Source organism: Anarhichas minor, unplaced genomic scaffold, assembly GCF_050575085.1.
Source record: "Anarhichas minor isolate MPS153535 unplaced genomic scaffold, ASM5057508v1 ptg000136l, whole genome shotgun sequence".
NCBI lineage: Eukaryota > Metazoa > Chordata > Actinopteri > Perciformes > Anarhichadidae > Anarhichas > Anarhichas minor.
Genome location: NW_027466582.1, coordinates 11,457,489 through 11,470,757, shown reverse-complemented (window position 1 = coordinate 11,470,757; position 13,269 = coordinate 11,457,489). Strand labels below are relative to the sequence as shown.

Sequence of the window (13,269 nt, the reverse complement as noted above, 5' to 3'; positions counted from 1 at the left end):
GAGGTCAGATGTCCTCCAGTGAGCTCCACGGTGATGTCAGCAGCAGTTTGTGTATAGTAAACTTTATTGACAAGGTTGCTGACGATGGACAACAAAGAAGAACATGCCTAGTGGGCGCCAGTCACCAACAAAATATCAGTCTATCCTCTCTCTCTCTCTCTCTCTCTCTCTCTCTCTCTCTCTCTCTCTCTCTCTCTCTCTCTCTCTTGTTGTTGTTTGTTCACGACATCATAAATCTTAAATCAGAGAATCTACCAAACCCTCTGCAGTTATTTTTAATATCAGTAAAGAAAGTGAGCGACAGTGAAAACAAATTAACCGCGCAGACGGGTGAGGTCAGAAAACAACACAGACATTTGAAGTTTTCCCAATGTTGATTTGTTTTGTTATTAACATTTACATTTGACCCATAAAAATGAGGAATGATGAGAGGGTTCACACATGTGATTAATAATACAAAAGATGCAATTCCATCGCAAAACAACACCATTGATGATTTGATAGATTTTTTTTAGGTCAACTGTACAAATGACAAGTGACGGAACAGAAAAAAATGAAGAAAAATCAAAAGCATGAACCCGTTCCAGCTTTTGTTTTCTCTGGAGTCACATAATGACCCACTTACATTCCTTACTGTTTCTTTTTATGTGTATTATTTATCTTTTAGATACTCAATAGCTTTTGGAGCAACACACAAACATGTATTCAAGTTAACACACAGATAGACCTACTGTTTTGGATGCTCGAATACATTTATCTCTGAGTTTTGCTTTATTTCTTTCTTTGTTAATCATCAAGTTGTTGACTTTGTTTATTTGACGGCGTTGCAAGATGACATGTTGTTGACGTTGTCGGTTTTCTAAAGTCGCTTGAACATTCATTATCTGGATTCAACTCTGTCTGCATACGCTCGTGTGTGTGTGTGTGTGTGTGTGTGTGTGTGTGTGTGTGTGTGTGTGTGTGTGTGTGTGTGTGTGTGTGTGTGTGTGTGTGTGTGTGTGTGTGTGTGTGTGTGTGTGTGTGTGTGAGGGTGTGTGTGTGTGCGCGTGTGTGTGTGTGTGTCTTCACTTGCATGTGCTGTCAAACTGCAGTGTTTCATCTGTTGCTAAAAAGACACTTCCCAGCCTGCACCTCTCTGACAGCCATATTCCACACACACACAAATGCAAACACAAACACACACACAAAGAGAAAAAGAGGTGACAGCAATGCAAAATATAGATATTAAAGGAACAACATGCACAGTAACACACATGTACACACATATAATTTTAGATAAAACTTACTTTGATATGATATGATTGAAGCTGGATTGCAAAAATAATCACATTTTTCCCTATCTTCATACTGATAGCCTGGTGGTGTGTTTGAGAATGTGACTGGGAGAGATAAAATCCATATGATTTACTGTATGTGAGATAGAGAGTGTGTGTGTGTGTGTGTGTGTGTGTGTGTGTGTGTGTGTGTGTGTGTGTGTGTGTGTGTGTGTGTGTGTGTGTGTGTGTGTGTGTGTGTGGAGAGGTGGTGATTAATTCATGTGTTGATCTGTGTGTGTATGTGTCAAGTAGATAAATCTTCGTTGCGGTGTGTTTTATGGCCGTGTGTGTGTGTGTGTGTGTGTTGTGCTTTGGGTGTGTCAATCACAGATGCGTGACAGTGAGCTCTGATCTGACTGACTGGCCCTGAACCATCAAACATCCGTCACATTAACATGGAAGTACAAACACGCAGTTTTTATTGACTGTGAGCATCACGGGACGCAGTACACAGTGGAATCACAAGACGTACGTCAGATGAAATCTACAGTATATGAATATATAATACAATGATAATTTAATTTTATGATTATAAAAAAACATCATTGATCATTCAGTCGATTTATAGTTTGGGTTACACATATACAAAGTTTTAACGTCACCCTTTATGAAATATGATCATATCCAAGTCGATTTTCAATGTCATAACTGAATAATTAGCTGATTTTGAAAATGTGGATGTGACGCGAGACTTCAGAATGAGACTACTCCTTGAGTGAGACTTGGTTAGACACAATAACAACACACCAGATCAAGCGAAAGGTTATTGCTCTGTAGGGTCCTCTCCATAATGTCTCCAGATGGTTATGATAACAATCTGAGCCTGTCAGTGGAAAAAAAACAAGCACCTTTAGCGGGCGTGAATTGGCTTGGCGGCACGCAATTGCCCAGAAAAGTTGCGTTGCAGCCTGTTTAGCATTAGTCCTATAAATCACAACCGCAGTCTGACGAGGTTGTTGGAGAGCCAATTTTTATCTGTTCATATCAGATCATTCTAATGCATTTCTCTGCATGACTTGCAGCAAAAGATGTTAACTTTGCATGTTATCATTCGCTGCTTGTGCACTGATGGACTTCATGAAACAGGCAGCAGAAATCACTCTTTAATAACAATTAAAGAAGAAACTGATAAGATAGGGTATCGTAGGATTCCCTTCGACGGCAAAATAAGTTTTAAAATGTATCACTCATGCAGCCTGTGAGGGAAAAACACTCTTTTCCCTTCATATCATTTCTTTTTAAACTGATTAAAGTTCTTTGACGCCTTCAACGCGTGGAAGCAACATGGCTACTTGTGTTGTCGATGAAAGTAACTAATTTAATCCCACAAATATCCCGTGTCAGCTGTTTGCGAGGCTTTGTGTCACAGTGACCACAGGATGTTGCTCTTCGTGTCCCGGCCCTCTTCTGTTCTGCTGTGACCTTGTTTAAGTGTGTTTCATTCGTCCCGCGAGGCTCTTTGAAACCCTTTCTTTTATGATCTTGTTTTCTCTCCACAGAGCCGCCGCACCCCATCGCCCCACCCCAGCTGCTCGGTGTCGGCCCTACATATCTGCTGATTCAGCTGAATGCTAACTCCATATTTGGAGATGGACCTATTATACTGAAAGAGGTATGTTCAGTATGAGACCTTGTTTGGTTTGTTTTTTTAAGCAAATAAAGAGCGTAAAAATCACCATTTATCCTTTCACAGATAATCCGGAAAGTAGAATGACTTCTGAGCGACATACTGTATGTCTATGGAATAGTTCAGCATTTTGGAAATGATGCTTATTCTCGTTCTTGTTGAGAGTTAGAGGAGAACTTCGATGCCACTCTTGTGTCTGTATGCTAAATATTACGCTACAACTAGCAGGTGGGTGGTTAGCTTAGCATAAACACTCAAAGTAAAGGGAAACAGCCTGCCTGGCTCCCTCCAAAGTTAATGTATGTACAGAGTAAACAAATTACACATAACCAGGCGGCAACCTCCGGTTCTGTTGAGTGAAGCTCATTCTCTCTACTGACCAGCAGGGGGCGACTCCGCTTGCAAAAAGAAGTCCAATTGTATGGAAGTCTATGAGAAAATGACCCAACTTCTCACTTGATTTAATACCTCAGTAAACATGAGTTTATGGTCTCAATCTCTAGTTTCAAGTCTTCTTCAATACAGCATGATGTTCATTTATTAAATTGTGGTCCCTTTCCGAGTAAAACAGACCATAAAGCGGCGTATGATTTAGGGCGGGCTTACTGTGATTGACAGGTCGCTGCCGCTACCAGAGCCGTATAGGACGTCACTACGTCACCCCTCCGCATTACAAATATGGTAACTTCCATTCATTGGTTACGAAAAAAATCGCCGAACTTGAGGCTTTAAAACAGCAGTCCACAAACCAACGGGGGACGTCACGATGACGACGTCCACTTGTTCTATACAGACTATGGATATAACATGTTAATCACTCAAATTTAGAGGTACTGGTAGGTGCTGGATTATTAAAATATTGAACAGAGCCAAGCTAGCCCATACTCCCTGTTTCCAGTCTTTATGCTAAGCTAAGCTAACTGTCTCCAGGTGGTGGTTGTATTTTTAGTGTTCAGACATGAGAGCGAATTGATCCTCTCTTCTTGCACTAAGAAGGACATTTACCAAACTCTCCAACTATCTCTTCAAACGGTGGTTTAAGTGTTAATTTTGGACTAATGAGTTAATATTTTAGTGTAAATATTCATGATCATGTGTGTGTATTTATCACGTTTAGGTTGAGTACCGTATGACAACAGGCAGCTGGACGGAGACTCACGCCGTGACCTCTCCCAACTATAAGTTGTGGCATCTTGACCCGGACACAGAGTACGAGATCAGAGTGCTGCTCACACGACCGGGGGAGGGAGGGACGGGCAAAGCTGGACCACCGCTCATCACCCGGACCAAATGTGCAGGTAGGACGTAGACGCATACATGCGCAGCTCGACTTTACCCGGGTCGGCTTGTGCACGCCGCTTTTTTCTTTCTGTCTGATTATCTATTGATCCGTCTGTCTACTTGTGCTCTTTTTTCGGTCTTGCTATCTATATTTTAGTTGGTAGAGTGATATTTACACTATGTGGGGCGGAGAGAAGAAAGGAGGCGAGAGTTGGTCACTCCGTGGTTGCTCAGTGATCTGAGAGACAGAGTGATTACAATACTGGAGGCTCTCTCCCCCTTTCTCCCGTTTTCTCCCGCTTTTTTCCTTTATTCTCCCACTTCATTCCTGATTTCTCGCTGCCTCTCCTCCTTTTCTCCCATAGCTTCCATTCTTCCTTCCATATATCTCTTTTTCTACTTCGTTCCTCGTCGCTGCCTGCCCTCGTTCTGATTGCCTCTCTCTCTCCCAATCTCTCTCTCTCTCTCTCTGTGGATCAATAGACGGCGTGCAGAAACACTGTCTGACATTTGTAGAAATAAACGACTGAAATATAAACACAGCTAGCCTGAGGGAGAGGCGGAGCGATCGAGGGAGGGGTTGATGTGCGAGAGAAAGAGGCAGAAAGCGAAGCAGTGAGCTTGAATGAGAAACAGAATCAAGGAGTGATGGAGAGACAATGAAAAACAATAAGGCTGGAAAAGAAAGAGAGGAGAGAATAGAAGCGGAGGGGGGGAGGGAGAGAGAGAGAGAATGATGAAACTGGAGAATGAAAATGAAAGAGAGATGAAAACTCATAACCACGGGGCCTGACGGATGTCTGCCAACCTGTGTGTGTGTGTGTGAAAGATCCCGTATGTGTGTTTATTGACAGAGAGGAAGTCATAGACTTGTTCAGGCGACTCATGTATTGAACAGTTTCCTGTTTGACAAGAAAAGGAAATTAATCTTCCTCTCCTCACTCACGCAGGGACACGTTTGAGTTAAATGCGATAGCTCATTGTGAGCCACATAATGTGTTGATATCAGACCAAAGCAGGGAAATGTGATTATGAATTTAGTGGATTACAACAAACAATCCTCTGCATCTGAATCATTTTTCTACTGACTTGAAAGTAAAGAGAACAAATCTTCACTCTAGCGCTTCAGCACATGCCCTGATGAAGAAGTTATCTAGTTTTATGTTCAGCTTCAAAAAAAGATCTTCATGTCTGCTAATAGGGCACGGCTGTTCCACATCATTTATATAGAAACAGGTTCATTTCTGAAAGCAATGCAGAAAAATAAAGACCTCCCTACATGTACAATCTCACTCTGCTTTTTGGGCCAGTGTACTTCATGTTGTTGGACGTTGCAGAACCAATTGAGGCCACTTCACCAGAATTACCTCACAGCGCAGCGCTGGACTGAGTGAAGTAACATAACAGCCCGTGAATCCACAATTATAACGTTGTTACACTTTGAAACAAAATACAACACAATAAGTGAGCTTTACAGTTGCTGGAATGCAGATTTTATTATATTTATATATTTATATATAGCTATATTATATAGCTGTGCCCCTGTTTTCCAGTCTTCTTGATTGGCTAAGCTAACTGGCTGTAGCTTCACACCTCATATAACCATCGGCAACAAAGCGAGTGTGCATGTCTCCAAAAATGTCGAACTATTCCTTCAAGAAACAATGTTCAACCTAACTTTTAGTAAGGTAAGCCTCATTTGCATGATTGAGAGTACATATAATCCCAATGCTAAATTCAATACGATACAAATTGGACACAAATCCTTATACTACTTTCTGACTTTTTGAATTATTGTATTGAAAAATTCCTTCCTGTCTTTCTCTTTTTGTTTCCAGTGTTATTAAGGTCATTGAAACTCTCACACACCCACACCTGGAGATAGACTTGTGTGTGTTTGTGTTTATTGAGACACACACACGGGGTAGCAATGCTATTTAAATGGTAATGATTCCTCTGCTTTTTCTGTTTGGTTAGGTTTGTCTCATCCCACCACCTGTAGTTTACTGAATATTTAGTTCAATGCGAAACAATGAAGACATGCACGCACACACTCGCACAGGGAAATGTGTGCACAAACACCAGGCGTAAACCCAAAGCATGCCACCACACAAAACACTGTTTAATTAAAAAACAATAAAGTTAATAAGATACAGAGCAGAAGTCAAACACACAGCAGAGCAAACAATATGATAAGAGGAAAGATTTCATCTCCTAGTCTCCTTCCTTCCTTTCCTCTTTTCATCTCTTCTTCTTCACTTTTTTTCTCTTCCCTTTCTACTTCATTCCCATGCTCCCTCAGTCTTTCCTTCACTCCCACTCCTCTCGATTTTTCTTCCGTGGTGATTCATTGCTCTTGTCAGAAGGGTGAAAAATAATCAACTTGAAGTGAAGAGTTAGTGATTGTGTGTGTGTGTGTGTGTGTGTGTGTGTGTGTGTGTGTGTGTGTGTGTGTGTGTGTGTGTGTGTGTGTGTGTGTGTGTGTGTGTGTGTGTGTGTGTGTGTGTGTGTGTGTGTGTGTGTGTGTGTGTGTGTGTGTGTGTGTGTGTGTGTGTGTGTGTGTGTGTGTGCGTGACAGAAGAAGGTGATAAAGTAGCTTTTAATCCAAATCCTGAATTTCCTGCTCAAAACCTCTTGGTCATGGCAGGTTACACACACACACACACACACACACGCACTCTGAGAGGCATGAGCACACACAGAAGAGAGACACACTAAGCAGTATCGAGATGTAGTACGTACACACACACACACACACACACAGTTCAGAGTATTTCCCGCATGTTGCACAAACTCAGCATCACTTGGATTAATGGAAGAATGGAATCACAAAACACACATTTCCAGACACACAAAGCACAGCTGTTGTAGGAATCACACGCACAATATATCACATGTACTTCTTTATACATGTGAAGACGCACAAACACTGTCAGCAGTATGACGCTTTAAGGGTCAGGCCCCTTGAAATAGCAGCCAAGAGACTTATAAACAGCAGTGTTTTACATTGATATTCTGCCTGTACATGTGGTGGTTTATGGCAAACTTTGATGGTTTTGCATGAATCACGTTGTGCTTTTAAGAGGCACGCGTAGATGTGTAGATCCGGGGAGAAAACACTATTAAACCGGATTGTGTATGAATCTGAAAAACAGTGTGCACAACAAGCTGGAGAGATATATTTAGAGTTAAAGTTTGTTAGAAATATATAGATAAGACAGAAGGAGAAATAGTCCATTAATAAAACATGAGAACAATATTTTAACCTAGAAAAATAACCATGGGGATGGAGAGCTAAACTGAGCTGCTTGTACTTCATACACTGTGCAGACTAACACAATAGATGAAATATAATAAACTGAACCTGAATCGGAGTAATATTTTAGGCGTCGGTGTGATTGCACTGTTAAGCCTGATTTACAGTTGACTCAAAGGGTTAACGGGAGTTTTTTGAGTCATTTTTGAGGCGTCACACCTCAGCTAATTAAAATTCCTTCTCATATCATCAGAAGTTGCTTTTTTTTTGTTTGAATGTTGCTACTTCCTTCATTTCTTGTTCTGAGCTTGTTGATCTCTGGCCACTGAATGGTAATCCCACCATTTAAACTCTAGAAGATGTGTCGTCCAGGTTGTTGATTTCATAATTAGCCTCTGCAAATCACAATCGATTCCACGTAGCCCACGAGTGCAAATTTAATGAATGTTGCGGCACAAATCTGAACCTTTCATGTGCTTAAATATGGCCGAGAGAGAGCAAGAGAGAGAGCGAGAGAGAGAGAGAGAGAGAGAGCGAGAGAGAGAAAAAGAGAGTTAGAGAGACGGAGTTTCATTTGTCTTCCTCATGACAGTGGAAGGATTACCAGGAACTAATTGGACAGATTAACTTGGATTTAGCTGCATCTCCTGTCAACCTTTTCCGTTCCCCCCCCCCCCCTCCAATCCTCTTCCCCTCCTATCCCCCTTTCTTTCTCCTGCTCTGTGGTCTTTTAACTGTATATTTATTGACTCCTCCTAATGCTTCATATTGACGAACAGTTTATTTTCATTTTTTTTTTTGCCCTTTAGCCGAGTTCTATTTCATTTAGTTTCATTTCCTTTCCTTTTGTTTTGCCGTTCTTTAATTCCAACCTCTGGATTCGGCCGATATGAAGCTTGCCGTCCTCGGTGTTATTGTTGGTGTTTGTTGGTATTGTTGTTGTTTTCAAAGCTCCATCTGTGGAGAACAAAGCCTTTTAGTTCCAACATGAATCCAGCCGTTTGTGTGTCTACCGGAGGAGGGGAAAGGGACAAGGCAGCCTCTGTGGTTTACCGTTGGACCTGGTCCCGCTCGACTCTGGCCGCGTTCCAAACTAGTTATCGTCGCTCTCCCCGCTCCTCCTCTCGGCCTCTTTCTTTCCCTCTCGCATCTTTCTCTTCTATTTCTCTCTCTGCTCTTTTTTTATCGGTCCCTCGCTCCCTGCAGCCCCGGTTTCATGTTTCCACGCATTGCTTTTGTCTTTACACTCTTCTTCACTCATTTTCTGTGCTACTCTCTTTGCCCTCCTGTCGCTTTTTTTCCCTTTCTTTCCTCTATTTGTTCATATTCTCTCATTGTCTCTCCTCCCGCCTTGCTCTCTACTACCTTTCACTCCCTACAGTAAATAGACACAGATAAGCAGCAATGCATTGTGGGTCAGGAAGGGAATGGAGTTTTGAAATGCAATTGTGTGTGTGTGTGTGTGTGTGTGTGTGTTTGTGACAGGCAGCTAGTCATATATTTTGTTTTAATTCCATGTCTCACTGTGAAGCAGTGTTAGAATCAAGACACCCTGAAATCAATACAATTTATTACACTGCCCTAACTCTGTATGTGTGTGTGGGTGTGTGTGTGTGCGTGTGCGTGTGTGTCCTAATAGAAAAGTTTATGGTGAGGATCACAAGTATTGATTGAAACCGGGAAGACAGGCAGAAAGGAAGAGACCAAGACAGGTGAGAGAGAGAGACAGGCAGAGAACGCAATAGGTCTCCCTCTCGCTCTATTTAAATGTCAACCATCCAATAACAGGTTGAAGCAAAAATGAAATGCTCTGACCCTTCAGCTATTATCACACACACACACACATCTAAACACACACACACACACACACACACACACACACACACAATTGAGCAATAATATTTGCTCAGCAGACAATTACCTGCCTGGGTGTCTTCACAACCTTTCTTTTTTTCTTTCGTTCTCATTTTCTCTCACATGTCTGTATGTCTCTTTATTAGTGAGCTATTTACATCTAAATGATTTAGCAAACGTCAACATGTTTGTATTTCGCTTACAGCCCCGTGTGTGTGTGTGTGTGAGGGCGTTTGTCCTTGACGATGCATTGTTATTATGAGAAGTTTTATTGAGGCGAGCACACACACACACACACACACACACACACACCCCTATACGTGCTCTGCCCAGATTTAATCTCGATTCTGTCACATCCTGCAGCGCACGCGCCCGCGTGTGTATTTGGGTAATAATCGAGTGTGAGATTGTCCATGCCTGTGTGTTTCTGCGCATGTGTGTGTGCGTCTGTCTGTGTGTGTGTGTAGGTAGGTAGGTGTGTGTGTGTGTGTGTGTGTGTGCGCGAGAGTGACAGGCAGATAATGGGTTGTCAGAAGAAGCGACAAGTTTGTGTCCTTGTGTTGTCTCCTCTGAGAGAGGAAGACCCAGAGAAAAACAGAGAGCGAGACAAGGAGGGGGTTGGGGAGAGACTCGCCTCTCTATTTAAGATGAGCTGTTTTTATTAAAAAAAATCCTGGGAGGACTTAAGGAAGCAGGTGAGTTACAGAGAGAGTGAGGAGCAAGGAGCATCAACAGGTGACAGAAGGACTATCGCCGTGAAGGAAGTCACTTTATGACAAGCAACGATAAACAAAACTTTTAATTAAATTTGTTCTGGTTGCCCAGTAATAGATTCCAATTTTGTCTGGGGATGTCCAGAGCCAATCTACAGGATCAGTATTAGAGTTAATGAAGGCATATTGTTCATTGGCTGAGGCTGATGAAACCTATTGCCCTCTTGGCTGTAAAGAATATCAAATCAAAAACAAACACCACTAAACCTCTTTTCAACAACGCTTGTGTTGTCTTCACTACAGTGGTGGAAGAATTTCAAGTCGCTTTATACTTCTACCCCACCAGATCTCAGAGGGAAATGTTGCACTTTTTACTTAACTACGTGTATCTGATAGCTATAGTAACTAGTTACTGTTGCATATCAAGACTTATGACCGGCTTATAACATGATTAAAGCTTTTAGCTTTTCTACAGAAAACAGCAGCTCTTCTAAGTAGTACTGTTGAAACCTAATGAGAATGTAGTGCCCGAAATACAGCGGGTGGATATGAGCTGGCAGGAAGCAGATGAGGAAAGGTTTAGTGTTGTGTTTGCTGTGTGTGTGTGTGTGTGTGTGTGTGTGTGTGTGTGTGTGTGTGTGTGTGTGTGTGTGTGTGTGTGTGTGTGTGTGTGTGTGTGTGTGTGTGTGTGTGTGTGTGTGTGTGTGTGTGTGTGTGTGTGTGTGTGTGTGTGTGTGTGTGTGTGTGTGTGTGTGTGTGTGTGTGTGTGTGTGTGTGTGTGGAGGTGGGTGGGTTGCGGGGGCCTATTGATCCAGTTAAATGAGCCAGTTAAGGTAATTAAAGCCCTGGGCAGGCTGGAGAGAAGGTAGATTATATTGACAATAACCGTTCGGATTTCACATAAAAGATGGAAACCAAAGACGTGCCTCTTAGAAGTTATTGCATTTGAGAAACGGTTGAATGGCAGCGAGGAGCAGAAGTAGATGTTTGTAAAAAACAACAAAAAAAAAACCTCTTGTTTTATCTTGGGGGAAATGTTGACTCAGCACTCTTGCTCTTTTCTTTTTTTGGCAACGCAAAGTACAATTGCCTTTTACACCGACAGTGCACAATAATTAAAGTAAATATTTGGAAGTTCACTAAAGTGTACTTTCACATCACTGTGCGTCATCAAAGAATGATGATGATTTGTGAGCATATGGCAACGATCATGATGTCCTCTCCCTGTGTTCTCCTCTGTTTCTCTGAAGAGCCTATGCGGACTCCGAAGAGGCTCAAGATTGCGGAGACCAGATCTCGTCTGATAGCAGTGGACTGGGAGTCGTTGGGTTACAACATCACTCGCTGTCACACCTTTAACGTCACCATCTGCTACCACTATATGACTGCCAGCAACCGCAGCAAAGCTGACTGCTTGGACATGGACCCTAAAGGTAATACTCACTGTAGCTTTTGATACAGGCTTTGTTATTGCATTGCACTCATAAAGGCTGCCTTATGAGTAGGTTTCTTAAAGTAAATCGTTTTTCCACAACTAAATAAAATGTCAACCATCGCTCCAGCGTCTCCAATGTAAAGGATTTGCTCCTAATTATCTGTTTTATATCGTTGTCTTTGGTTTCTAGACGTTGTTCGGACAAAACAAGACATTTTATAGATCAATAACTAATTCATATGAAGAACAATAGTCGTCAGCTGCAGGCCTAAATGCATTACAAAATTATGTTTTTATGTTATCTTTCTTCTCAGCACCACGCCACCTGGTGGGGAACCTGCCACCCTACACCAACGTCAGTCTGAAGATGATTCTGACCAATCCAGAGGGAAGGAAAGAGAGCGACGAGACCGTCATACAAACTGATGAAGATGGTGCGATGGTGTATCTATATTTATGTATTGTATGATTGAGAACAGCTTGGGATCGGGGATGGTCACAAAACAAAGGTTGTGTGAAAGATTAGAGAGTAGTGGTGTGCAAAGGCCTTTAGGGGGGAAAGTAAAGGCATCTAATGCTGTGATGCTTAAATTTACTGGTACTTTTAAATTTAGGTGATGCAACAGGCTCTGCTGGGAAGTAGAACAAATTCAAACGCTAGGATGTATCTTTTGTTGATGTTATTTTCTGGGAAAGCCACATTGAAATTAAGAAACCTCTTGAACTATAACTTGGGATACACATCAACATGTTTGAGGAAAGCCATTGCTGTGCTGTGTGTATTCCTGTTGTTGGTATGCATTTACAAGGGACTCCTTCATTTGGAGGACCGACTTTTACTGTTATTTTGATGAGCATTTTATTAATTTTGTGTGTGTGTGTGTGTGTGTTAACAGTTCCAGGCTCAGTTCCCAGTCAGTCACTAAGAGCCACTCCATTTGAAGACCGAATTCTTCTTTACTGGAAGGAACCATCTGAGCCCAACGGAGTCATCATACAATATGAGGTACTATGAGCAAAAGCATTTGGAGCAGTAATTGTTGCAGGAGCCAAACTATCACTCAGCCTGGGAAAACGTATAAACCTGTCTCTCTGCCCCACCTCAGATCAGCTACAGCGGTGTGCGTTCGTTTGACCCTTCGGTGCCTCTCCAGCGGCCGGGACTCACGGTCCTGCCCTCCAACGCCACACATCACCTCTTTTCCCAGCTCCACCCAGGCGTCACGTACCAGCTCTCTATACGCGCATCCACCTCCAAAGGGTTCGGCCCCGCAGCCACACTCAACGTGACTACTAATATTTCAGGTAGAAAATATGTTTTAATTATCACACATTCTTTCCGGTAGTCAGCAAGGTGATACGTGGACACTAATACAGACTCGTGCTCTTCCTTCAGCCCCGACAATAGATGAGTACGATGGGTCAGAGGCCTTCCTGAATGAAACTGCAACAACCATCACTATCCTGCTCAAACCTGCCCAGGCCAAGGGGGCCCCTATAAGGTATTGCTTACATATACAGTACATAGCCAGACTCCGGCTTCTGTCAAAACAGCCTGCATTTGGCGAGAGTCCACAGCTTCTAGCATGTGATCGCTGTGTATTTTGTGCATAGATAGTTCCTCCTTAATGCAAAGCAACTAGTAAGACATAAAAATAGTCAACATCAAGTAGTTATTTTTTGTAAACATGTTTGTGAACGATGCATTGGTCACGCTTGTGCATTACAGTACAATCAGTCATTATAATAACAACCATGTTATTTTTAAGGAGTAAAATTGAGGTATT

At 42.2% G+C, this 13,269-nt stretch overlaps 1 protein-coding gene across 1 annotated transcript in view; it reads left to right on the top strand.

The window, feature by feature from the left end:
* Positions 1–13,269, top strand: part of ptprk (protein tyrosine phosphatase receptor type K) — a 95,004-nt gene that overhangs the window by 56,656 nt on the left and 25,079 nt on the right. Inside the window, exons 10-16 of the mRNA XM_076083754.1 lie at positions 2,816–2,928; positions 4,061–4,241; positions 11,298–11,480; positions 11,797–11,916; positions 12,379–12,488; positions 12,589–12,787; positions 12,879–12,984. Of these exons, the coding sequence (XP_075939869.1) occupies positions 2,816–2,928; positions 4,061–4,241; positions 11,298–11,480; positions 11,797–11,916; positions 12,379–12,488; positions 12,589–12,787; positions 12,879–12,984 (1,012 nt within the window). The remainder of the gene's footprint in view (positions 1–2,815; positions 2,929–4,060; positions 4,242–11,297; positions 11,481–11,796; positions 11,917–12,378; positions 12,489–12,588; positions 12,788–12,878; positions 12,985–13,269) is intronic.